Source organism: Muntiacus reevesi, chromosome 15, assembly GCF_963930625.1.
Source record: "Muntiacus reevesi chromosome 15, mMunRee1.1, whole genome shotgun sequence".
Taxonomy (NCBI): domain Eukaryota; kingdom Metazoa; phylum Chordata; class Mammalia; order Artiodactyla; family Cervidae; genus Muntiacus; species Muntiacus reevesi.
In genome coordinates, this window is record NC_089263.1 from 61,203,847 (window position 1) to 61,227,657 (window position 23,811).

The window sequence follows — 23,811 nt, forward strand, 5'->3', positions numbered from 1 at the left end:
AACTACCTAAGGGCCTGACTGAGTCCACCGCCTGCTGGGCGCAGTGAATCACATCCATTCGTCCACTCCCCACCGGAGCCTTTGAAACGGCTGGCTCAGATCTGGGGCCAGAGGAAAAGGAAAGGTGTGGGCCAGGCTGGCTGAGCCCCAGAGCAGGGAGGCGCGGTCTGGGTGCCCCCCCCCACCCCATCACGAGTGGGGGACTCTGGAGAGAGGAGAGCAGCTGGGAGCCAGCAGACCCGGACCCCTGCCCAGGGCTGGGTGATCGGCCACACCCTGTCCTTGATCCAGCGGCGAGCGCTCAACTTCCTGTTGGTCCCGTCCCCTGCCAGGCTGGGATGGGCAGATAAGGAGTTAATGAATGAAGAGGGGAAACAGAGCGGGAGCCAAAAAGACAACAGAGGCCAGCTGTTAACCCCACTTTATTGCTGGGCACCCCTGCCTCGGGAGGCCATGGGCCTGAGGGGGGTGGGGCGGACTGGGGGCGCCTCGGTCTCCACCTGCTATGGCGGCCGCAGTGGACACGGCCCCTCGCGCGGGCAGCCGAGGGACTGAGACCCTCTCCTATCCTGTCCCTCAGCCATCAGGCAGGAGCTGAGCGGGATCAGCACTTCGTAGGCGGAGCCCCCGATGCCGCCCACGACCCCGGGCCACCCGACGGCGGGGACCCCACAGAGCCCAGTGCCCAGGCCTCCGGCACACTCGGCACGCGCTGAAGCTAGGACGTGCTTCGTTTAAGTCTTAACCTGTGATAAAATATTAAAATGAGGAGAAAAGTTCAGTTCCTGGATTTTTTTAGATTCAACCTGACACAAAACACCAGGCCTGCAGCCTTTTTTTGTATTTTATATCTGCCTATTTAAGTGTACGTTTCTTTGGGTTCATAGAGAAGACGCCCCAAGTCACGCGCCTTGTTAGAAGGTCTCAAGTTTTCTCCTAGGTGCCCCCGGGTGCGGCGGCCGCTTCCACGCGACTCCTCCCCGCGTCCCGGCCGTGAGGGTCCGTCCACGCACCAAGCCGTCTGTGTCCACGTGGTAATAAACGCTTACTGTCCACACCCCGGCTCTGGCTTGCTCACTCAGCGCCAGCTCCCCATCTCGCCTGGCTGGGGAGGCCTCTTCTTGGGGGAGGGCCTGCAGAGTGGTGCCAGGAGTTGGGGGGGGCCAGACGGGGGCCTTGGGAGTGAGGCAAGGAAGGACGGGGTGTGGGCTGCCAGCTCGGGCGCTTCCAGCAGGGGTCCTGGGGGCTGTCCCTCCCCGGAGGCCTCCTCCAGGGAGGTGGGGCTTGTGCGGGAACATCAGAGGGGCCAGGAAGGTGCACCTGCTCAAACCCCCCACCCCCACCTCACAGAGGGGGCCCTGTGACCCCAGCTCAGCCAGACAGGAAGGCAAGGCAAGCAGGCGTGGCCTCTGCCCTGCCCGCAGCCCCTGTGCCCCTCAGAGGCACATCGTAGACCATGCAGGGCTGAACCACAAAGGGTCTGGCCCTCAGCGCTAGCCACTGCTGCCCCTGCGCCGAGTGGCCCCAGCTAATAGGAAAGCTTTGAAATCCTGTGACCATCCCCCAGCCTCCAGGAGAGCAGTGTGCCTGGGCCCTGGCCCAGCCATCCTCTGGAGGCCATGGGAGGAACCCCACCCTACCCCCCAGTCTGGCTCGGGACAACGGGACCACTTGCTGGCCAGGTTGGACATAGTCCGTCTCACTGTGTGCTCCCAGCAACACAGAGAGAGGAAGCCTTAACCCAGAGGGGAGCGGCCTTAACCCACCGTTCTGAGAGGCACTCTGCAGCTCCTCCCACCGCCCACAGTCCAGGAATCCTGGGCTGTGGGGAAGGGGGCTGACAGGTGTCCACGGGGTGATCCCAGCTCCCGGGCTGCCGCCGCCCAGGACGGTTGACATCCCTGGGCCCACCTTCAGCTGTCGGGGTCAGATAAGCGCCTGGCAACTCGAGGGCTCAGCTGAGTGCTTGGGGCTCCCTACTGAGAGCCACGCTCCCCTCCCTCATCGAGTGCAGGGGTCTACTCCCCGGGCCATCCAGTGGTCAGACCGCCCAGGGCCACTCCCAGCCCCACCACACCCGCCCCCAGGGGTGATCCTCGGCCTCCCCAGCCTCACGTCTCCAAGGGGGGCTGTGTTTCCCTCGCCCAGGCACCCTCCTGCTGCCTGCCTGCCTCTGGGAGACCCGGACCCCCATCCCGACACGGCCCCTCCCTGGGCCGGGGGCTGCTAATGCCTCCCCCGTCACCTGTGTCATCAGCCCTTGGCTTAGCCAGGACAGGCCGTGCCCCACGTCCCGGAGACACCATCGGAGCTGCCCTTCACTTGGACTGTCACGCCTCCGTCTGGCCACCTGTCCACCCACCATCTCCATGACCCACATCTGAGCCGGTGGGGGTGCGGGCTCAAGGTGGAGCAGGGGTGAGGCAGACCGGGGTGGGGGGCAGGTAGAGGCAGGAGCATGGGCCAAGGGACACATGGACCTCTGCCCACACCTGGGGCCAGCCAGGATGCTGCCTCAGTGCTGGTCCCCACGAGGGCGGCACACAGCGGCCCCAGGCCCTGCTCGCAGGGAGCCAGGCCCAATCCAGGGAAGTAGGCTCTAGGGACTTGAAAACCAATGCTGGATTTAATTTAGGGCATGGGAACGCCAGAGGACTCTGCTCCCTAGGCGCAGAGTGCCCAGGGCAGGGTCAGGCCCAGCCCTGAAAGGGAGGGCCGGCCTGAGGTCACCAGTCCATGTACAGCCCGAGCCGCCATCCGTGCCCGCTGCCGCCAGGTGTGGTCCGGGGGGGCGGGGGCGGGGGGGTCCAGGGAAAAGAGCCGCGGCCCAGGGCGCGGGAACCAAATGCAGCCAAACCAGTTCTGGGCGCTAGGCCGGGGAACGCTGACAGCCAGCCCTGCATCGGGCGGGGCGGGGCGGCAGCGAGCCCCAGGACGCCAGCCGGCCGTCGGGCTCACAGCCGGTTCTCCGCCAGCTTGCACACCCTCTTCACCCGCGCGAAGGGCCCCAGGGAGTCGTCGAACACAAAATCCCAGAGCACCTTCACCCACGAGTGGTGCTGGGGCAGGTGGTCGTAGTACTCGGGTGCGATCTTCCGTACCTGCAGGGGCGGGGCGAGCGGGTCAGAGGCCGCGCGCGCGCACGCACGCAGACGCACGTGCGCGCACGCAGACCACGTGGGCGCGTGCGCGCGCGCGCAGCTCTGTCCGCGCCGAGGGTACCTGTGTTCTCCCGCTGAGCCAGGCAGGAGGCCGCAGGCGCTGCCCGAAAGCGGAGGGGCCGCTGGCACCAGGAGGCGCTGGGCTTCGCCCCGTCCCCCCGCCCCCGGCCCCAAACGGGGTGAGGAATTAAAATGCACACTCCCCTCCCTCCCGGGGGCCCACACCCCGAGTCTGATCCAGGAGCCCCGGGGTGGGCCGGAGTGCTGAGTCCTGCTCAACCACGGTCTGTGCCCGCGCCTCCGCACCCGGCACAGGAAGCCCTCGGGGGCCTGCAGGCTCTCACCACCCCCTCACCCCGTCACGCTCCTCTCTGGCCTCAGTACCTGTCATTTCCCACTCCAGCCCCCTGCCCCGCTCTGCACCTGCCACCCTCAGCCCGCCTCCTCCAGGAAGTGCTCCAGCCTGAGCCGCTACATCCACACCGGCACCTCCCCTGCTCGCCACCCGTGGGAAAGGCCAGGTCCACAGGACCTGCTTTATGGCCCAAGACGGGCGGGAGGGGGTGGGGGGACGCGCTCCGGCGATGAAGGGACCCACAAGGCGGGAGCTGGGAGCCTTTGACTTTGCTTGGGAGGAGTAAAGGGTCACAGCTGACCGCAGACGCTCCTGTGAGCGTCTTGGGTCAAAAGTCTGGTTCTGCTGCTTCCTGGGGCCATGGAACCCCCCTCCAACCTGAGCCTCTGCCTTCTCATCCATGAAATGGGCATGATGGCCTTGAAATGGCGTGGGCTTAGGGTGAGGCGTCCACGAGACAGTGGTCAGCACAGAGCAGGACCTCGGAGGAGTGGGGCGGAGGGGGGTGGGGGTCAGCGCACCACAAACACCTGCACACCCAGGCCAGCGCTCTCACACACTCGACCCCACGGGTGGGTGAACATGCACACCCTGACACGCATGTACGGACAGGCGCACCTAACCACGTGGACACACACACGGACTCGCACACGCAGACACTCCTCCAACCCCAGGTCTCCCAGGACGGACGCTTCACGCTGACCCCTTGGGTCACAAAGGGCAAGACCTCTGGCCTCTTTGCGCCATGAGGGGGCCCTGGAGGGTCACAGGGGGGCCATGGACAAGGAGGGGGGTTGCCTCGCCCACACCGCTGCCCCTTCTGAGGCACAGAGAGGGCCAGCGGCCGGGCCCAGGACACACAGCCAGCCGGGGACTGTCACAACTGTGCTCAAACAGGGTCCCGTGAAACCAAGAGGCCTGAACTGTAACAGCCCTCAAGCCCCTGCCCACCCTGACTTCACCTTGTTCTCCAGTCAGGCACGCCGTGTGCCTCGTGGCCTTTCCCCCTGCCCTGGGGACCGCAAGGGAGAACGTGGCCACCCCGTGATCGGCAGGAGAGAGGCCACAGGGCAGCCCAAAGCCCTCCGCGCACCTCCCCGCCTCGCCCCCCACCCCCGGGTGCCTGCTGCTGCCCTGACCCCGCCTACCAGGGGCAGGTTGCAGCCAGGGATGCTGGGGAAGTCGTGATGCTCCATGTGGTAGCCCACGTTGAAGGTGATCCAGTTGAGGGGCCCGTAGTAGGAGTAGGTCTCGTGGCCCTTGAGGAACATGTAGTGTTCAGCCACAAAGTGGCCCGAGATGGGGTGCAGGCCCAGGCCCAGCAGGGAGCCGGCCAGCAGGTAGACCACGGGCTTGAGCCCCCAGAGGGCGTAGATGGCAGCGTCGGCCGCCAGCTGCACCAGGGCGTTGCAGAGCTCCATGCGGGTCATGGCCTTGGGGTGCACGCAGAGCGGCCGCAGCGCGTAGAAGAAGGGCTGCAGGACCAGCCAGAGCAGCTTGCGGGCCGGCGTGCAGAAGAGCCAGCCCTCGAAGCGCGTGGGTATGTCCACATCCAGCCCGTCGCCGCCCAGGTAGCGGTGGTGGTCCACGTGGTACTTCTTGAAGGTGGCGGCGTAGGGCAAGCCCACGGGCAGGTTGGCGAAGATGGCGAACCAGCGGTTGTGGGCGGCGCGGCCCGTGCCGAAGGCGGTGTTGTGGGAGATGTCGTGGATGGCCAGAGTCAGCGAGTGGTTCACGCAGCCCCCGAAGGCATAGGCCCAGAAGAAAAGCCAGCGCCACGCCAGCCCCCGCACCAGCCAGCAGGCCAGCAGCTGCACCAGCACCATCCCCGTTACCGTCCACTTGAGGTGGGGGTCCGGCCGCATCAGGGCCTTGATGGCTGGGTACTTGGCTGTAGGGAGGGTGGAGGAGAAGGTGAGACAGGCATTGGCCTCCTTGGTCCCAAAATCTGTGCTTGCCCCGCTGTACCTCCCCCTCCTTCCCCTCCCTCTGCACCCGCAGACCCGCCTCTACCGCCCACCTCAGGGGGGCTCTGGGGAGACTTCCCAGAGTGGCAGGGTGGGGGGGGCGGTCCTTGGTCACCAGCCTCAGTAAAGAGCAGGTGTCAGCCTGGGTCACAGAAACGTGATGCCTGAAATCAAAGCAGCTGCCGGGAGCTGCAGGTTCGATACCCACGCGGTGCTGTGCGTGGGTGTGTCTTCAAGGGTGGGGGGCGGGGCACCGGCGGACTCTCTGGGCCTGGGAGGGGGCGGCGGGGCTGCGGGAGGGGAATGTGGAGGGCTCTGGCAAGATCTGAAGGAAATAGGATAAAACGTTGGATATGCTTATTTGGGGGTGGGGGTGGTGGGTGTTTGTTATCATGTCTTTTGTACTTTTCTGTATTTTGTTTAACAGAAAAGGGAGAACACAATGGCAGCGGCAGTCGCCCAGGCAGGGAGTAGCCAAGTGAGAAAAGGGCGGAGTCGGGGCCCTCAGGTCCAGAGGGCAGTGCCTTCTAGAAACCTCTGCTTGGCCGGAGGGGGCTGCAGGGCCAGGCGTAAGGCTGCTGAGCTGGCTGGTGCAGTGTCCAGAGGCCGGGAGGGACAGGGCAGGGGCGACACGCGCTCAAGGGGGCCGTCACGCTCACACCCCAGGTCTGCTCTCTCCCTGGGATACTCAGGTGGGGAGTTCCCCGGGCACACGGATGGGGATTGAGGCCAGGGAGGGTGCAGGCGCCCTTAGAGCCATCAGTGCCTGACTCCAGGGTGCCCAGTGTCCACCCCTCCTGCCCAGCCAGCAGCCGGGCGGCCTCAGGCTGGCCTGGGAAGAGGGTCCCCAGGGCTGCAGCGGAAGCCAGGCAGGCCCTGACTCGAATCGCCCAGCATCGATCCTGGCCTGCCCGTCTCTCTCAGTGACCCAGGAAGTCGCTTCCCTTTTGCGCTCCTCCTTCCTCCCCGCCCAGAGAACTTCCTGTCAGAGACACTCAGCAATGGGATCAACTGTTTTAGAGGTGGTGAGTTGCATGTCCCTGGGGGTATGCAAGGCAATGCACACAAGGGCCAAGGAATTCTGTCCAGTCAGGGGGAAGCTCGCTCCAAGTCCCCCCGCCTGAGCTGCAGTGGCGCCACAAGCCCATCTCGAGGTCAGCCCTGATCTTACTGGGTGGCCGTGGTATGTTCCCACCCTCCCTGAGCCTCTTGAGTCTCAGAGTGACACTCGGATGTGCCTCGCAGGCTGTGTGTCCCCCAGACTGGCCCTGATGGTGGGCCAGCTCGCATCTGCTGGAGATGCTGGGGGGACTGTCGGGGTCCCCACGTCCTGCAACCTCTGCCCAGGAAGCCCACGGAATCCGCCTGGCAGCACTTACACCCCCACGACCTACACAGCAACACTCCCACCGAGCCGTCACCTCATCCAGCAGCTTCAGTGGTTTGGGCTCCAAGCAAGTGAGCAGATGCGCTACACTCTGCCTCAAGACAGCCTGCCGGGGGCCAGGGTGGGGTCTGAATATCATACCCCTGCCCCCTGTTATTTCTTTAATATACAGTTTTGCTTCTTTATTTTTGCCTGTGCTGGGACGTCGTTGCTACGAGGGTTTTTCTCTAATTGCATCAAGCGGGGGCTACCCTCTAGTCGTGGTACCTGGGCTTCTCATTGCAGTGGCTTCTCTTTTTGCAGAGCACGGGCGCTAGGGTGTGCGGGCTTAGTTGCGGTCTGCATGCTCTCGAGCACAGGCTTCATAGTCGTGGCAAACGGGCTTCATTGCTCACGTATCATCTTCCCGACCAGGGACTGAACCCATATCTCTTGTATTGGCAGGCAGATTCTTTACCACTGGGGCTTCTCCAGTGGCTCAGCTGGTAAAGAATCTGCCTGCAATGCAGGGGACCCTGGTTCAATGACTGGGTCAGGAAGATCCCCTGCAGAAGGGATAGGCTCCCCACTCCAGTGTTCCTGGGCTTCCCTGGGGGCTCATATGATAAGAGAATCCACCTGCAGTGTGGGAGACCTGGGTTCGATCCCAGGTCTCTTGAGAAGATCCCCTGGAGAAGGGAACAGCCACCCACTCCAGTATTCTGGCCTGGAGAATTCCATGGACTGTATAGGCCATGGGGTCCCAAAGAGTTGGACACGATTGAGCGACCCTCACTTACTTTTCTTTTACCACTGAGCCCCAGGGAAGCCCTCCGCCCCCTGTTCTTATTCCGGCCTCCTTCCCCCTACTGCCTGCTACTCCCAGGCTTCCAAACCTCGCACAACTGCCTGGGCCCTTTGATCCAGAGAGCTCTCCCTGAATCCGCCAAGGACGCCACCTAATCAGGTCCAAGAGAATGGTGGTCACAGCACAGTGTCAAAGCTGAACCTGGGAAAACGCAAGCAAGCGCAGGATGGACGATAAATCTCAGCCCTGCTTAATGGGCCCCCGGGGACCACAGCATCCCCAGCCAGAGTTGGAAGACAGCAGCGTTCAGAGCCAGTTCAAATTCCAGCTCTGGAAAGAGGGTTTAATAACCAGACTATATAAAGATCTCCTTCAACCCCCAAACAAAAAAACAAACAGCCCAACGAAAAATGGGCAAAGGAACTTGAATAGATGTTTCTCCAAAGATGTGCACCTGGTCCTCTAAGCACACAAAAAGATGCTCAACATCATCAGTCGCCAGGGGTGCCGCCAGCATCACAGTGCGGCCCCAACTCAGAGCCGCTAGGACACCTAAACTCAGAAAAACAGAAAAGAACAGGTGCTGACACGGCTGCAGAGAAACAGGGATCCTTGTCTGTGTGTTGCTAGTAGGAAGGCAAAATGGTGCAGCCACTGTGGAGAGCAATTGGGTAGTTCCTCGTAAAGTTAAAAATGGACTTAACCATAAGACCACGTAGTTCCACTCCTAAAGAATTTAAATTCAGGGTCATGTTCAGAGAACTATTCACAACAGCCAGAAAGTAGGAACAACCCAAGTGTCCATTAACTGATGAGCAGATAAACAAAAATGAGGTCCAGCCACACAATAGTATATTATTCAGCCTCAGGGAGGAATGAAACTTCCAGTTATAAAACAAGTAGGACATCGGAATGTAATACCCAGAATGGTGATTACAGTTAGTCATACTGTACTGCATACTTTTAACTTGTTACAAAAGCAGGTCTTGAAAGTTCTCATCAAGAATTTGTCATCCCCCCCCCCCAAAAAAAAAAGAATTTGTCATCCCATGTTCACTAAACTTACTGTGGTAATCATTTTGCAATACATACACATATCAAACCATTATGCTGTACACTTTAAACTTATAAGATATTATCTGAGAATTACATCTCAAAAGTGGAAAAAAAAAAGAATTTGTCATCCAAGAACTCATCAAGATAAAAAACTGTAACACTGTAAGATGACAGATGTTAACTAGACTTATGGGGGTCATTTTGAAATATAATATATGAAATCATTGTGTTGGGGGGGAGAGATAAATTAGGCATTTAGGATTAAAATATCCACATTACTATACATAAGATAGATAATCAACAAGGGCCTACTGTGCAGCACAAGGAACTATACTCAGTACCTTGTAATAATCTATAATGGAGGAGAATGTAAAAACTAATATATGTATATTCGTATACATGTACATAACTGAACCATTTTACTATATATGTGAAACTAACACATTACAAATCTATTTATCTATTTCCATTAAAAAAATTTTTTAATCACTATGTTGTATACCTGAAGCTAATATAAATATAATGTTATAGGTCAGTTTTACTTCAATTTAAAAAATCCTTGCATGGAGAAGGAAATGGCAACCCACTCCAGTCTTCTTGCCTGGGAGATCCCGTGGACAGAGGAGCCTGGCGGGCTACATGGGGTCGCAAGAGTCGGATACAACTTAGCCATTGAACAGCAGCAAGCCCGCAGTCAGGCTGGTTGTCATTTGGGGAAATACCCCTTGATGAAATGTGACGTAAGACGGAGAGTTAAGTGGCCTAGCAATGTGGAATGTAGAGTTTTGTAAGAAATTAAAACTTATGTATAGAGTCAGAGTTGCAAATATTCAAATAATAAAGTTGGGGACCACGGGGAAAATAAAAAGTCCGTATATTGACTCTCCCACTTCCCCACTTCACAGTGTCAGCGTCCTTAATCCTGCTCCTGGGAACAGACTCCCGAATAAACCACCAGCACCTCCTCCTCCAAAAACAGGGATGAAGGGCTGACCCGGGCGACTCACAACATGGATGAGCCTTGAAGACATTACGCAGAGTGAAAGAAACCAGTCACGAGAGGCCACAAACTGTATGAGTCCACTTCAGTGAAATATCTAGAATAGGCAAGTTCACAGAGCCAGAAAGCGGAGGCTGCCAGGGCCGGGGATGGGCAGCGACGGGGAAGGGGTGTAGCGTCTCTGTTTGGAGTCAAGAAAAAGGTTTGGAAACAGTAGTGATGTTTCCACACTGTGAATTCACGCCACCAAATCACACACTACACACGATTAAAGCAGGGCTTCCTGGTGGCTCAGCTGGTAAAGAATCCGCCTGCGATGCAGGAGACCCTGGCTCCATTCCTGGGTCGGGAAGATCCCCTGGAGACGGGATAGACTACCCACTGCAGTATTCTTGCCTGGAGAATCCCCATGGACAGAGGAGCCTGACGGGCTGCATACACTCCATGAGGTCTCAGAGAGTCGGACACGGCTGAGCAGCTAAGCACAGCACACACGGTTAGAATGGCAAATTCTGTTAGAGCTTCCCATGATATAAAAAAAGTTAAAAAAAAATGCCGGCTCCAAGCAGGTTACCTCAGCTCCAAGGCTTGTTTTTGAACTGTAAACAGGCCACTGGGAGGATGGATAGATAAGGCACGGAGGCTCGGGCTGACTGGCTGGGAGCAGGCACCCAGATTAATCTGCGCTTTGTGACGAGCGGTCAACACGTGGAGACCTGGCACGTTTTAAGAGGCCGACAAGCAGGGTGCTGCCCGCAGACGGGGATGCCGGGGATGGGGGTGGTGGGATTAAGCCGGTGGCCGCTTCCTCCCAGGCCTGCCCACGTGGCCCAACGGCGGCCACGTGGGTCGTCCCCCTGTTGTGGGAGGCCACTTGGCTTTCCCAGGAAGGCCAGAGGCCCCCAGGTGATGCCCGCTGCCCCAGGCTGGCAGGAGAGGCAGGGACCGGGAAGCAAGGCTCTGCCGCCTGAAACCAGCTCCCAAGGTGGAGGGAGAGACTGGCAACTGAGCGGGGGGCAGAGAACAGCACCCCCAAAGATGCCCACCTCCTACTCCCCACTTCCACGGTGCCCGGGGCGCTGGCCTGCGGACCTCACGACAGCAAGGAGCGTCTGGGTTATCCCAGCAGCCCAGCGTCACCCCAGGCTGGGGACAGCGGGGAAGCCGGCAGGAGAGGAGGTCCAGGGATGCGCAAGGTCTCCACCTCCCTCGCTGGCTGTGACGATGGAGGGGGCCGCGAGCTGAGGGGCGCAGGCGGCTCCGGAAGCTCGAAAGGCCCGGAGACAGATTCCCCTGCCAGTGCCTCCGGAGGAAACTGCAGCCCCCTGAGACCCGGGTCAGGCATCGGGCCTCCAGGACCGTGAGGGGACAAGTGTGGGGTCTGCAGCCCTAGGAGACTAGCAGCAGCTGGACCGCGGACGAGGAAAGCCCGGGGCTCCAGCAGCCCGGACGGCCTCGGGCCCCACCTCAGCCCAGCCTGGCATTGGGCACAGTGGCCACTCACGCTCGACCCTGCCCATCGAGGGCCGCACGGCCCACCAGCCTTGGCCAAGGTGGGGCAGCCAGCATGGCGTGCGCCCAGCATCACCCTGCCGGGCAGGGCCAAGAAAACCAAGGACCCGGCCAGGGGCTGGAGGCCCCACTCGGGAGGGGGTGCAGAGGGCAAGCCTCATTCCAGCTCGTTCTGGCCCCGAGAGGGGGTCAGGGTGAGCAGGGACATGTCAGAGGGTGGGCCTCAGTGTTACCCAGGAAGATGGATGCCTCCAGTGGGGGGCTGAGAGGCCTGGGGAGGGGTCCAGCGGCCATGGTGGGGTGGAGCAGGGGAGGAAGAGGTGTCTCTGTGACAGCTGGGGCCAGAAGGACGCGCCTGTGACCTCAGCAGTGGGGAAGCTCTCACCCACAGTCCAGGCCTGCATGTCATCAAATGCAAGGCCTTTGCATACCTGGATGTCAGGCTGGGACCACAGGCCCCGCCGGGCTCCACCAGTCTCCCGACCAGCAGGGGCGGGTCTCTGGGCACCAGCCTCCCTCCTTGAGCAAGCAAGGACTGGGCCCTTACCTGCCCAGACACACCTGGGAGCTGACTCAGGTAGCCAGGGGCCACAAGCCTCTACAGGGCTGGCCCCCCCGCCCGGTTCCCCTTGGAAGGAGGCCAGGCCCGGGGCAGGAAAGCAGGGCAGGCCACACCAGTACCAGGTGAGCACAGCCTGGCAAGCTCTGGGCCAGCAGGGACCAGGAAGGACCCCAGCTCAGGCCCCCAGGCCCATGGACAGGCCACTCCTGTGCTGCTCAGAGGCCAGGGCCGTGACCTAGCCAGCAGCTGTGACCCTGGATGGGGAGCCCCCAGTGCCTGTCGAACAAGGCCAGTAAGTCCTGCGTGAGTGGAACAAAGCGCATCCTGGGGGTCCCCCCCGCTGCCTGGCCTGGAGCCCCCTTCTTGCTTTCCTGACAGCCCCCAAGGACCCAGCTGCCCTCAGCTCGGCCGCGGCCCCAGCATGGGCGGGAGTGCCCGGTCTCCAGCCCCCACCCCTGGCCAACCGAGGCCATACACTGCCGTACACTGCCCCCAGGCCTAGGTCTCCACATCCGGGAAATGGGGTGATGCCTGCTCCCCCACGCCCTGCCGCATCCAGACTGTGGCAAGCCTGGGGGGGCAGCTCGGAGCCCTAGGAGCTGTTACTACTGGTGTTATTAAATGCAGTTTCCTGACCTAAAAGTAAAAACATCCCATTTCTGACCCTTGGGGCCGTGGACTGATGACGGTGGAAGCCGATCTGGCCCCAGACTTGCTTTAACCTATGAGAACAGGCCCCAGACACCCAGACCACGACACCACTGGGCCTGGCCGTCCTGCCGGAAGCAACGGGAAGTAGGCCGATGCACAAGCTGGACGCTGGGCAGCTCAGGGGCAATCTGAGAAGGGGCCAAGCTCCAGATCACCTCCCCGCTGCCCGGAGCCCTGTCCAGACGACAGAGACAGGGCGGGGGGAGCCCCAGCAAGCCAGGACGGCGGGAGGATGGGCAGAGCAAGTGCTACGGCCCAAGGGGGACCCAGGCAAGACCCTCCCTGTGAGGGTTCAGACAGCAGAGCACCGGGGCGGGGGAGGGGGGGGGAACGCAGCAGATTCCAGGGGTGGCAGCACCGGGAGGCCTCAATGAACAGCCTCAGCCTTCAGTGAAGACCCCAGGAAGGCGCCATCTAAGTGGGGCCACTCTGGAGAGTCCCTTGGACTGCAAGGAGATCCAACCAGTCCATCCTAAAGGAACTCAATCCTGAATATTCATTGAAAGGACTGATGCTGAAGCTGAAGCTCCCATACTTTAGACACCTGATGGGAAGAACTGACTCATTGCAAAAGACCCTGATGCTGGGAAGGACTGAAGGTGGGAGGAGAAGGGGACGACAGAGGATGAGATGGTTGGATGGCATCACAGACTCAATGGACATGGATTTGAGCATGCTCCGGGAGTTGGTGATGGACAGGGAGGCCTGGCGTGCTGTGGTCCTTGGGGTCACAGAGTCAGACCCAACGGAGTGACTGAACAGCGGCAACTCTGGACCAACCCGAGCAGCACTGGTGAGCGGGTCAAGCTGGTTCTCTAAGCCGTCTACCACCTGCTGGACAGGTGGAACAGCAAACATTGAACCTGTTCAATGCCAGGGCTTCCAGGCCCCAGGGGAGCTTGGGAGGCTTGGGGCCCTCTCCGAGATGTTCTGGGGCCCACCAGCCACGCAGGCCTAACGAGGTCACTGGGCGCAGTCAGATTCCAGATAGTTGTAGCTGTGGGCTTGGGGTGTCCCACTGTGGGGGTCAAAGAGGATTAGAGAAAGGAAGGCAGGACAGGCGCCTGCTGGACTTAGCAAGGCCCCCGGGGGCCCCAGCAGGAGCCGTGTGGGCAGGAAGCAAGGTGAGAAGGTGAGTGAGGGCAAGGGGGCAGTGGGCGGGCTGGGGGGTTGAGACGGGGGAGAGGGGGCGGCAGAAAGAGGGGATGGAGGTGCGGGGCAGGGTCATGGAGAAGGCCAGGGTGGGGGGGGGCTGGCCTGACCGAGGAGTGTGTCTTCCAGGGCTCAGGGGTGTGGCCGGGGAGGGGAGAGCTGCAGGCTCCATCTTCTCCGGGTCCCAGGAGAGGGGTGAGGCAGGAGGGGGACGACAAGAGCGCCCGGCAGCCCCCAAAGCGGAGTCCTGGCCCGGCCTGACCAGGCTCTGCCCGCCCCCCGGCCCCGGGCGATCTCAGCTGATGGCAGGGGAAACCTGCCCACCCGGGCCTCCAGCGCAGAGCACCGCAGAAGCTGGCTAAGGACACGCAGGCCTCAGGGCTCTCTGATCCCGTCAGGCAGCCTGGAGCCGAGCACGGACTGCCACCTCGAACCAGACCCATGCAAATGGCTTTCCAGCAGCGACTCAGGTGGGGCCCGAGGTGGCGGGCCAAGAACAGCAGTCACTGCTGGAAGCCACACTGTCCAGGCACGACACAGGAGGGATGGGGGCCCAGGGAGGGTCCAGGCAAGGCCGGACAAGGCCGACGGAGCCGAGACTTGACCTCAGGACCCCCGGCTTCGGGCCTGCCAGACGCGAGCCGGAGCCCGGGTGTGGAACCGGACCTCAGCAGGTGAAACGTGCTCGGCGTCATTCGGGCCCCACCAGCCCACCTAGGAGGGCCCCCAGCTTAGAGACAGGCACACAGAGGCTGCACCACGCCTGATTTCCACTGGCTCCTCCAGAGTCCGCAAGGATCCCTCAGCCCCAGAGGAGCTGTTTCCTGCAGCTGGGCTGCGTCGTCAGGGCCAAGTGCCCGGAGATAAACCCTGGGTCCCAGTTCAGGAGAGCCGCACTGCAACCTGACTCAGTCCAGCTGCTGTGCGCCCGGGGGCAAGGCCCTGTCCCTCTCTGGGCCAGCTTCCTCACTCTCCATCCCTAGGGGGCCCGGTCTGAGTCCCCGGCTATAAACACCCGGGGGTGGGGGTGGAAGAGGCAGGAGGCCGCCGGACATTCATATACACGGCAGACTTGCTCACGAGGCCCGAGGGCCCAGCAGAGGAGGAGCCTGTGGGGAGGGGGGACCAGGCTGGCCCAGGGTCCGCCGCCACCCCACAGAGCAGCCTCCCGTGGATGCCACCTGGCTGTTCCCAGAAGCTTTCCTGACGAGCCCCGCTGTGCCAGATGGCAGCGGGCGGTGAAGGCTGCGGGGTCCTCACCCTCTGCGGGCACCGGGGGTGGTCCCCAGGCCCCCACCTCGCCCTTGCCGACCGGCCGGCCGTGAGGTCCCTTCTCTCTGACCGACCGCTTCCCCAGGGAGGTCAAGTGCCACGACGGTCCCACTAGCTCGGGGTGGAGGGGTCCCTTCCCCACCTGGAGCTCCCTCGTCTAGAACATTCCCTGACGTCTGTCAGTTCCCTGCGGCCCCCCCAAGCCACGTCGCACCACATGCGCTCCGGGTGCAGCGCCTTCCCTCACCGCCCCCTCCACGGCCCTGCTTCCGCCGGCGTCCCCAGCCCTCTCCACCGCTGCTTCCCGCACGGCTCCTCACAGCTCTGCTAGGCCGTCCGCCCACCTCCAGCCCTGTCTCTCCCACCTGGGTTTCGGTTTCGGGGCCAAAAGGCAAAGCTGGGCCTGTCTGGTCAGTGTGGGAGGCACTGGGAGTGGTGGGGGGGACCGGGGAAGGGGCCCAGAGCACCTCCAGGAGTCACGACCCCACCCCCTCACCTGCCTCCCGCAGAACCTGCTCCTGATTCACTGACAAATATTTGCCAAAGCTCCGGGGATGAGCCAGGCCCCAGATCCCGAGGCGGGAGGGGCTCCCAGGCTGAGCAGGGCTAGGCGCCGCACGTTGGGCGCCCAGTATGTCCCCCCGAGGATGTGCCGGGAGAGGACGCACACCGGCCCCCTGACCCTCAGGCGGGAACTCGCAGGCCGGGACTTGGGATGTGAGTCTAGGATGGTCACTGCAAGGGGTCCTGGGCCCTCCGGGGTGAGGGCAGCGCTCTAAACTCGATTGGATTGTGTAACCTCACTAAAAATCGCTGGACTGTGTCTTTATAATGAGTGAATTTTATGGCATGTAAATCATGCCTCATAAAAGTGGGTACAAATTAAAGAATGCGGGTTAGAAGCTGGCCAGGAGGAAAGGCATGGCACTCACATCAGTACAGAGGTCGAAAAGAATGGGAGAAGGGGCCACGTGAGCTGGAGTCTGACCATGAGTCACGTGCCAGGGGCTGGGCGGGAGGCAGGCTGTTCTCAGGTCCCAGGAGGAGGAAAGGGTGGGTCAGAGGCGCGGGCCGTGTCACCAGGTTAGAGACTTGTCCTAACCCTAACCCTAGATGGCCAGGTGACCTTGGGCAGGGTGCCTAAATTCCCAAGGTCCCGCCCAGCATTAAAAAAAAAAAAATGCAAAAAAATGCAAATGTCTGTAAGATTAAATTTAAAAAAGTAGGGCGGAGAAGAGAAAAGAATGGAAAAAGTGTTCTAAGTGAAAAGACAGGGCTTCCTGCTCCCCAGCGGCAAGGATTAAGCTGTATGCCCCGTGCTGCTGCTGACGCGTCCCTGGCATCGCTGTGTGCTAAGTCCTTTCAGTCGTGCCTGACTCTTTGAGACCCCATGGACTGTATCCTTCCAGGCCCCTCTGTCCATGGGATTCTCCAGGCAAGAATCCTGGAGTGGGCTGCCAAGCCCTCCTGCAGGCGATCTTCCCAACCCAGGGACCAAACCCGTGTCTCTTACGTCTGCTGCATTGGCAGGTGGGTTCTTTACCACATCACCACCTGGGCGCCGCTGGAAAGGGGATAAAGCCCCGGGACGGTCCTGGCAGGTGGGACTAGAGATGCTCAAGATTTTGTAGGTGACTGTTGCCTCCTGCAGCCTCGCTGGGACAGGCACTGGTGGCGGTGGGCCCGGCCCTGCCGTGCCCTCGGGAAGCTCAGAGTTGAGTGGAAGAGTCGGACAATTAAAGCTACCGCCCCACACGCCGATGCAGATTTACAGATGGGAGCAAAGGTCATGAGGTAACAGTGCACAGTACCCCACGGGAGGACAAGCGAGGGGTAGCTGGAGAGCGAGGGTGGGGTACACTGTGGTGTAGACCACCAGCCCAGCCTGACGCTGTCACACCCCACGTATGCCCCCGTCTCCCCAGCAACGTGGGCAGCGATGCCTGTTGGCAGTGTGAAGTTGGCCATGATGGAGATAGTTACAAAGACTGACAACTGCCAGTCTGCAAATCAGGGACTTTTCATTTCCTCCAGAGAGTCAACTCATTAGTTATTTCCAAACAAAAAGTCTGTGTGCACACACATACTATCACACAATGTTTCTGAGAAAGGGACATTTAGTCTGAGACTTGAAGGAATCCTAGAAGGAGGTGGAGTAGGAAAAAGATTTCAAGCAGAGGAAACAGCGTTTGCAAAAGCTGTGAAATGGGCAGATGGAGGGCTAGCCACACTCCACCGAGTGGCCAAGAGCAGGAGCTAGGGAGAAAGGTTACCAGACTACTGGGTGTCGACAGAAACCAGAGATGAGATTTTTAGGAAGCGAAACCCTTGGTGCAGGGGTCCCCAACCTCTAGGATCTAATGACTGATGATCTGAGGTGGAGCTGATGTGATAATAATAGCAGTGAAGTGCACAATAAATGTCGTGCGTGTGAATCATCCCCAAACCATCCCCACCCCACCCCAGGCCCACCGAAAAACTGTCTTTCTTGAAACACGTTCCCTGGTGCTGAAAAGGTTGGGGACCGCTGCCTTGGAGGATTCGAGCCAGGAAGGAACAGTCAGGTCAAATAGGGCCCTAGGGATCACTTGGTGTCTGTGCGGCCGTGTACCCGAGCACCCCTCCCTCCCCACCCAACTTCGGAGCACAGCACCCCTTTTTCCAATAGCTGCTTCCCTCTGTCCTCACGATGTGACGCTGTGTGGCTTGCCCATCCCCTGCCGACCTGCCAATCAGAGGCCTCACAGCTCTGGCCAGAGGTGAGCTGGCTCAGGGCAGAAGGGGAGGGAGGCAGCTGGTTCCCCTGCGGGATCTCAGAGCTGGGTGGACGCAGGCTGCAGCCCGCCTGGTGGACATGGAGAAGGCGGGTCAGGCAGGATCAGGGGCAGAGAGAACGGCCCCTGTGGCCTCCTCTCCTGTGGTCTCCATGAATTCCCTCGAGCTTGTCAGCCAGTTCAGTTCTGGGCTTAACCACTTGCCACTGAGAGAGCCCCAGCAAAGGCTTTTCCTAAGCAAATAAGCCAGCAATTGCCAGAGCCTTACTTCCTTGTTTTCCTCGGATTATTTTTTGATTATCTGATTTTTTTTAACTATGTGTGTGCCCTTTCATAAATAAAACACAAAAACAAACAAAAAAAATCACAAAGCTATTTGTTTTTGAAAAGACAAATTCAAACCCTGCCTCTTACTCCTCTGGGCGTGCTTGGCTTGGGCTCTGATCTCCGACAGGATGGAGCCCCACTGGCTCTCTGCTCCTGTGCTTGCAGCACGGGAACCTCAGCCCCCGCCTCGGAGGCATGTCTCCTCCATCCAGGCAGGCTCTGGAGGTGGACTTTGGTCCTCCACAAAGAGCACTGCTGCTGGCTCTACGCAAGGACTTCCTGGGTTCTGACTCCAGGATTGAGCTTCCCTAGTGGCGCTAGTGGTAAAGAACCCGCCTACCGGTGCAAGTAGATGTAAGAGACACCTGGGTCAGGAAGACCCCCTGGAGGAGGGCATGGCAACTCATTCCAGCATTTTTGCCTGGAGAATCCCGTGGACCGAGGAGCCTGGCGGGCTACAGTCCATGGGGTTGCAAAGAGTCAGACAGACTGAAGTGACTTGGCACGCACGCACGACTCCCAGAGGTGAGGCTCTTTAGGAGCACTGGGGCACGTCCCTGCCTGAACACCAACTTGGCCTCTGAGCTGTGTGGCTCTGGGCAAGTCACTCCCCCTCTCTGAGCCCCACTCTGGGGCCTCCCGTCTAAAGAGAGGCCAACAGTTACTCGTAGGGTTTTCTCAGGCTGGGAAACAGCAGATGGAAGAAAACAGGAAAACAGAGATGGAAGAGCACTCACTCCCCGTCCTTGGGGAAATCACAGAGCCTTTCTGCAAGAGAGCAGCTAACATTGATTGAGTGGTGGCAAAACACTTACCACCACCTCATTTAACCTGCACAACACCTCCACAAAGAAGGAACTGCAATTAACCCGTTCAACTCAATCAGACCTCAGTTTCTTAATCTGCTTATTGACTTATGTGACCCAGGGTCACAAAGCCGATGAGTGGGTGTGGTCCTGGCTCACAATCAAGGTCTACAAAGCTTCCAGGTCTGGAAACCTGCCTCCAAGAAGTAAAGACGCGATGGGCTGGAAGGGGAATCCCCCTGGAGCACCTTCCCCCAACCCAGGCCGGGAGGGGGCTGTTCCTGCAGGAGGGAGAGCTGAGCTTGAGCGAGCAGGGCAGGCAGGAAGGACTCTGGGGTGGAGGAACCGCAATGCCTGGGAGGGAGGGAGGAGGACACGTTCCAAGTTCCTTAGCTCAAAACTGGCTATGTGGAGAGGAACCCGCAGCACCCAGTGCAGTGGGAATTTGCAAAGCGCCCTGGAGAGTCAGCCCTTGAGAACTTGTGCTGTCCCCACCCTGGTCCAAGTCTCCACCCTCTCCTCCAGGTCTTCCAGGGTTCCCAGCCATCCCATCCAGGATGCTTCCTGGATTGGTTCCAGGGCCCGTGGCTTCTCTCTTCAGAGAGGAGTCCTTCTCCACGTCCTGGCGAGCTGGGTACCACACTGGAGCACCTTCTCACCCAACATCTCCTTTTATCCTCACACCCACTCTGCCAGAAAGGATGACTGTGCCCATTATGCAGACTGGGGAAGTAAGGCTGCAGTCCAGAGTGTCTGCATCCCCCCAGGCAGCTCTGTGGGCCAGGCTATATCCCCCAGCCCTCTCCACCTGGGGCCAGGTGCGCAGTGAGTCCTGTAAGGGGGCTGGGCAGCGGAGAGAGCCCGGGGAGGGGAAGGAAACACAGCCCTGCAGGACCGTCTGAGCCACCTGCAGGAAGTTCGCAAGTACAACAGACGATGCCGCCCACCCCCACCCCCGCTGGGGCCACGCACAGAGCAGGGTTATCGCTCACCTCACAGGGGAAAACCACAGACCCACAGACCCACCCAGGGGCCTCCAGGCCCTGGGACCCCAGCAACAGCAGGGCAGAGCCCTGCATTAACTGCTCTGCATCCTGTGTCTGAAAGGTTTAAAAGGAATACTTTCCTAGTCTTGGGGTGGAGCAGGAAGACACAAAAGAGAAAATTCTAAACAAAAGATCCAATCTATTCAAATGCATTAAAAAAAAAAAAAATCTCCTGTGATTATAAAGGGAAGATTTCCAATGTATAAGTATAAGGGTTTCCCAAGTATAAGACTAAGGGTTAAAAACCTCAATACAAAGAGTTCTAACAACCCAACAAGCAAAACACCAACCCAAGAGAAAGCAAAACACAAATTTAAATGTCCAATTAGACATTGAAAGCAATCAAATTAAATATTAAAGTCATAATGAAATATTGTTTTGTCAACCTGTTTGGCAAAGATTAAAGACTTTTGCCAACTGCAGGTGTGGGTGAGGGTGTGGAATGGTGACCGACTTTGGGGAGAGCCACCATGTTCACCTGGAAACCGATATGGCTGCAAAGGCGACTTGGTGGCACCTAGCAGAAGGTGCTCTGGAGGTGCGAGTCCTTGAACCTCTAATCGTGGGTAAAGGAACCGTATATTCCGGGTCCTTCTGAGAGACTGATGGAGCCCGCAGGGCGGGTGAGTCCACAGGACGGGTGACCATGTAAGTAAAGATGACTTTCCAGGACACTACAGAACAGAGAGGGGCCACCGTACATTGCGCTACAAAATGAAAGGACACTCCGGTAAACTTTTGTTTGTTGTTTGTTTGTTTTAAATAAGTTGTCTCTCGTTCAGCTTTGCTTCCTTCGAGGCGTTCATTCTGCCCTAAAGCCGGGTATTGGGGCTGGGCTTGCGCCTCTCGGGCGGGGCCGCCGGGAGCCGGCGCCCTGCGCACGGGGGAACCCAGGGTGCGGCGGACAACAGGTGGCCCCGGAGCTGCCTTCGCGGGCGGGGGCGGCGCATCCCTCACAAAGACAGTCCCTGGGGCTGACCTGTGCGCCTCGAGTCCGGGGAGGGTCTCCCGTCCCACAGCCGGGATGGAGTAGCCGAGACGCGCTCCCCCGACGCACGGATCTGGGCTCGGGTCCTCGATCCCGGGACAGAGACAGAGACGCGAAGGAGAGTCCCAGACCGGAGCGGGGGACCCTGGGTTGGGGAGGCTGCCGGACGGGGAGTGGAGCTCCCACCCTCTGAAGCAGAGGTCGGAGAAGGCCTGCTGGGCATCCGGGCCTCGCAGAAGCGACGCCTCCCCGGGTTCGGGCTGACCCGGGACACCACACAGCCCCAGGGCTGTCCCCACTTGGGCCCGCGCTCACCGAGCATCTCCTTGCGCCTCTGCGTGTGAGGCTGGTCCGTGTAGACCCACTCGAAGTCGCTGCGGCCCGCGCTGTTGCCCATGGTGGGGCTGGGAGCGCGGCTCTGAGCGCCCGGCTGCTGCGCAGGGCTCGGCTCCGCGGCACCTGTCGTCCTGCGCCGCGCGAGGACCAGTTCAGGGCTCGGGGGCGGGGCCGGGATGGGGGCGGGGCCCCGGGGCGGGGCCTGGAGCGCCTGGGCCGGCCGGCGGGGCGGGGCTCAGGGGCGGGGCCTCGGGCGGGACAAGGAGCCCCTGGGCCAGCAGGGGGCGGGGCCTCGGGGCGGGGCCGGGATGGGGGCGGGGCCCGGGGCGGGGCCTGGAGCGCCTGGGCCAGCAGGTGGGGTGGGGCTCAGGGGCGGGGCCTCGGGCGGGACAAGGAGCCCCGGGGCCAGCAGGGGGCGGGGCCTCAGGGCGGGGCCGGGGCGCCTGGGCCAGCAGGGGGCGGGGCTCAGGGGCGGGGCCTTGGGCGGGACAAGGAGCCCCGGGGCCAGCAGGGGGCGGGGCCTCAGGGCGGGGCCGGGGCGCCTGGGCCAGCAGGGGGCGGGGTCGGGGCGGGGCCGGGGCGCCTGGGCCACCAGGAGGGGCGGGGCCTCGGGCGGGGCGGAGGCGAGTCCCTGGGCCTCTCGGCGCCTGAGTTCCCTCGGGCTGGAAAATGGGCTATAAGAGCGACCCCGAGAGAGTCCCCGGACCCCCGCACCCCGGGGTGTGCGGGGACGCCCGCGCCCCCGGCTTCCCGGAGGCCCCATCGCGGCTGGGCGCCTGTTCTCTCGGCGGCCCAGAGCCACTCGCGCTCCCGCCGCCCCTGCCCCGACGGACCCGCTAGTGAGGAGCGTGCCCCTACACCCCGCCGCCCGGCCCGGGGCAGGGGTCGGAGGGTAGGGATTAGACGGCTGTGTTGTGCGGGTGAAAAGCAGGGGAGGCGGTTAAGACTCCGCGGTTCCACTGCAGGGGGCGTGGAGGCAATCCCGCACGCCGGCACGCCCCGCCTTGCAGCCAAATCAAACAAACAAACAAACCAAAAACAGGAGTTCGGGAAAGGCTCGCCACAGCGATCCGCCCTGCCCCTACCCACTCCTTTCAGGCAATCGGAGGGCAGGTGATGAGGCGTCTGCAGCTCGGGGAGGTGAGTCAGCCCCATCCGCGCCTTCTGGGAAAGCCAGGGACAGGGACAGGGGCACGGAAGAGGCCGACTACAACGCAGGATGATACGTGCCGAGACACAGGTAGGTCCTGGGGCAGCCAGGGCAGTCCAGTGGTTTCTGTGTTAGGTCTCAAAGGGTGAGTAGGAGTTCCACCGCTAAAGAAGGCCAAGGGCATTGGCGGCAGAGCCAATGGAAGATGCAAAGGCTGGGACTTGGAAGAACCCAAACCTTGTCAGAATGGAGAGTCTGGTCTAGGGGGAGTCGGGGCTCAGGGCTCCTCATTTTTCCCAGGGATCCCTCCCGCCCTCCTCTTGCTCCTTTGGGGCTTTGCATGGTGTGCCCTGTGTACTGGAGCCCAGCCTGCAGGAACTGCCTGGGGAAGCCGACTGACCTGGAAGTCAGAGGTCCCACAAGGCAGGCAGGAAATGATGGCAGGCATCGCCCCCAGTCTCCTGCAAGTCTGTGGCCAGGGGTGTGGTACATTTGGCAGACGGCCCTCAGCCTAGGGCCAGAGGCAGTCCTGGCATGAGATGACAAGGGAAGCAACTATGTGGGTGCACCGTGACAGCCAGCCACCTGCCCCAGAGTCAAGGGTAGGAAAATGGGCCAGTGCGGAGGCTGGCTTCCCTGTCCAAAAGGGACATGCTTAGAGCCTTGGGTCATCACCACCGCCTGCACCATCCAACAGTGTCACCTTCTTCGCTTGCACGCCTCTGGGAATGGAGAGCTCAGCATCTCCCAGGGCAACCTGCTCTGCTCACAGCCAGAGGGAGCCATAGCAGTCATCCCAACAGCGGCCACTTTACAGATGGGTAAACCAAGGCTCAGAGATAAAGAGGCGCTCAGAATAAGCTTCCCTGATGACTCAGGCAGTAAAGAATCTTCCTGCAATGCAGAAGACTAGGTTCAACCCCTGGGTGGGGAAGATCCCCTGGAGAAGGGAATGGCAACCCGCTCCAGTGTTCCTGCCTGGACAATTCCATGGACAGAGTAGTCTGGTGGGCTGCAAAGACTCGGACACCAGTGAGCAATGGACACTTTTACTTTCTTTCACTTTTCAGAATAAGCAGGAAAGCTGGGACACACCCCTGATCTTCGACTTTAAAAGTCCAAAGTCAGAGTGTCAGACCCATGTTACAACCAGTGAGATCTGGGTCCCGGCTCTGCCCTCTGGTCACCACCATGACTGCCAGCTCCCTCTGCCCAGTACAGAGATCAGAAAACCACTCACAGATGGACCCCAGGACTCCGCCTGTCCAGTTGACACTAGCCCAATGGCTTCATTTTACACATGAGAAAATTGAGGCCAAAAAGGGGACAAGTCAAAGGACAGACCCTAACCTGGGAGTAGAATAAAAGTTCAGGACTCTCAATCCTGTTGTTGTTCAGTTGCTAAGTCATGTCCGACTCGTTGTGACCCCATGGGCTACAGCACGCCAGGCTTCCCTGTCCT

General features: G+C 60.4%; 2 protein-coding genes across 5 annotated transcripts in view; one reads left to right on the forward strand and one right to left on the reverse strand.

Annotated features, from left to right (window-relative positions):
* The window catches only part of EVL (Enah/Vasp-like), a 141,118-nt gene extending 140,064 nt beyond the window's left edge, over positions 1 to 1,054 (forward strand). For all 4 annotated transcript variants that reach the window (XM_065906891.1, XM_065906890.1, XM_065906892.1 and 1 more), the window contains one exon: positions 581 to 1,054. In XM_065906891.1, coding sequence (XP_065762963.1) covers positions 581 to 618 — 38 coding nt within the window. In that variant the 3' untranslated portion in view covers positions 619 to 1,054. The remainder of the gene's footprint in view (positions 1 to 580) is intronic.
* On the reverse strand, positions 899 to 21,329 carry DEGS2 (delta 4-desaturase, sphingolipid 2). The gene is made up of 4 exons (XM_065906894.1): positions 21,179 to 21,329; positions 4,665 to 5,407; positions 3,042 to 3,101; positions 899 to 1,133 (listed from the first exon to the last, which is right to left on the reverse strand). The coding sequence occupies exons 1-4, from the start codon at positions 21,258 to 21,260 to the stop codon at positions 915 to 917; spliced, it is 1,104 nt and encodes a 367-aa protein (XP_065762966.1). The 5' UTR covers positions 21,261 to 21,329; the 3' UTR covers positions 899 to 914.
* Positions 21,330 to 23,811: the final 2,482 nt, after the last annotated feature.

What these genes read in the sequence shown, in the direction of transcription:
- DEGS2 (XM_065906894.1), bottom strand. Translation starts at nt 21,260, where the DNA reads ATGGGCAACAGCGCGGGCCGCAGCGACTTCGAGTGGGTCTACACGGAC. An exon ending in GAGGCGCAAGGAGATGCTCG is followed by an intron (nt 5,408 to 21,178) that starts GTGAGCGCGGGC and finishes CCCTCCCTACAG; the next exon opens with CCAAGTACCCAGCCATCAAG. An exon ending in AGCACCACTCGTGGGTGAAG is followed by an intron (nt 1,134 to 3,041) that starts GTGCTCTGGGAT and finishes ACCACTCTGCAG; the next exon opens with GCCCTCCCCCAAGAAGAGGC.